The sequence below is a fragment of the Sphaeroforma arctica genome (genome assembly GCF_001186125.1).
Source record: "Sphaeroforma arctica JP610 unplaced genomic scaffold supercont1.4322, whole genome shotgun sequence".
Classification (NCBI taxonomy): domain Eukaryota; class Ichthyosporea; order Ichthyophonida; genus Sphaeroforma; species Sphaeroforma arctica.
Window position 1 is genome coordinate 1 of NW_014036236.1, and position 2,062 is coordinate 2,062.

At 41.7% G+C, this 2,062-nt stretch overlaps 1 protein-coding gene across 1 annotated transcript; it reads left to right on the forward strand.

Annotated features, from left to right (window-relative positions):
• Window positions 1-1,518: 1,518 nt before the first annotated feature.
• SARC_14226 (hypothetical protein) lies at window positions 1,519-1,785 on the forward strand (the record flags this gene model as incomplete). The annotated part of the gene is made up of 1 exon (XM_014291642.1): window positions 1,519-1,785. A coding segment is annotated over one exon (267 nt), but the record flags the coding sequence as incomplete, so codon positions are not given.
• Window positions 1,786-2,062: the final 277 nt, after the last annotated feature.

A 2,062-nucleotide genomic window follows, 5' to 3' on the forward strand; every position in this document is an offset into this window, starting at 1 on the left:
CAGTAATGAGTGGGTGGGGGCATATGGAAGGTAGTCCGTTTGCAGGTACAGGTTATTGATGAGTGTCTACGCATGTATTAGGAATTACGCATGCAGAAGTGAGAAGCAGTAATGAGTGGGTGGGCATATGGAAGGTAGTCCGTTTGCAGGTACAGGTTATTGATGAGTGTCTACGCGTGTATTCGGAATTACGTATGCAGGGGTAAGTGGCAGTAATGTGTGGGTGGGTACGTGAAAGGTGGTCCGTTTGTAGGTACAGGTTATTGTTGAGTGTCTACGCATGTATTAGGAAATACGTATGCAGGGTCGAGTGGCAGTAATGAGTGGGTAGGCATATGAAAGGAAGTACGTGTGTAGGTACAGGTTATTGTTGAGTGTCTACGCATGTATTAGGAATTACGTATGCAGAAGTGAGAAGCAGTAATGAGTGGGTGGGCATATGGAAGGTAGTACGAGTGTAGGTACAGATTATTGATGAGTGCTTAGGGACATATTAATAATTACATATGTAGGTACAAGTTGGCAAGTGTTTGAAATTTAAATATATGGGTGCATATCTCGAAAATCTTGAGGAACCTCCAAGAGACGCCTGGCCAAAGTGCGCATCACAACAACACTCGCTTATAACACCCAACTATAACACTCGCTTATAACACCCAACTATAACACTCGCTTATAACACCCAACTATAACACTCACGTATAACACCCACTTCTAACATTCACTTGTAACACTCGCTTATATCACTCGCTTATAACACTCACTTATAGCGCACTTACAACACTCACTTACAATGCTCACTTACAACACTCTGATGACACTCTTCTATAACACTCACATACAACACACTTATAACACAATCTTATAAAACGTGCAAATGGGCCCGAATGATACAGGCAATAGAAAGGCGATTGACAGATGGAAGGGTACAAGCCATTGGCGATAAATTAAGCAGATGTATACATATACATATTTTTACAGACAAGTATATACGTATCATCCAGCTATGTATTCAAATGCATATCCTTACAGAAATGTGTAAAGGTTTTATCCAGTAACGTCGGCATATACAAAGTCAAACATATATATACATACATGCTGTCCAGCAACGTGTGTATATTTATAACCGTACAGATATGTATATACGTATCCATACAGATATGTATATACGTATCCATACAGATATGTATACACGTATCCATACAGATATGTATATACGTATCCATACAGATATGTATAACCCTATCCATACAGATATGTATATACGTATCCATACAGATATGTATATACGTATCCATACAGATATGTATATACGTATCACCCAGCAAAGTAGGCATTACAAATTGATACAGATATATGGTTAGCACATACCACATAGTGTATATCCAGCGGCAGATTGACGTACTCCAGGAAAACTCTAAACCCTAAAATTGATACAGATGTATGCCTAGCACATACCACATAGTGTACGTCTAGCAGAAAACTCTAAACCCTAAACCCTGAAACTCATACAGATACATGCCTAGCACATACCACATAGTGTATATCCAGCAGCAGATTGGCGTACTCCAGGAACATTCCGGACAGATACTTCTCGAGTGTGCGCAGCAACAGGCCCTTGTCCAAGGTATCCAGGTGCATGGACGACACCAGCAACAGGAAGGCGATGGGCAGATGAAACAGCACACACCACCTGCGTTGGATGGGAGCCATGACAATCGACAGACCCAGCCCAAACATCGCCACGCTGATCAGGAACAACTCACCCGCGGACAGGGCGAAGACGTAGAGTGTGGTGTAAAAAAAGGCCTGTGGTTTAGGGTTTAGGGTTGTAGGGAGCTTGTATTGGAGTATGAGTATAAAAATATTTCCCCTTCCCGTTGTTTTCGCAAAAGGAAAGTGGCAAGAAGTGTTATTGAACTTCTGTATTACGAATAGATGGATATAGGAGGTACAAAAAAAAGTCAATCAACAAGTGGTGTTAAAATGATTCGGTGCTCATGGATGCCTCTAGACCGGCTACGTGTGTCAAGGCTGTCCCTTTTACCAGTTGGGGCCAAAA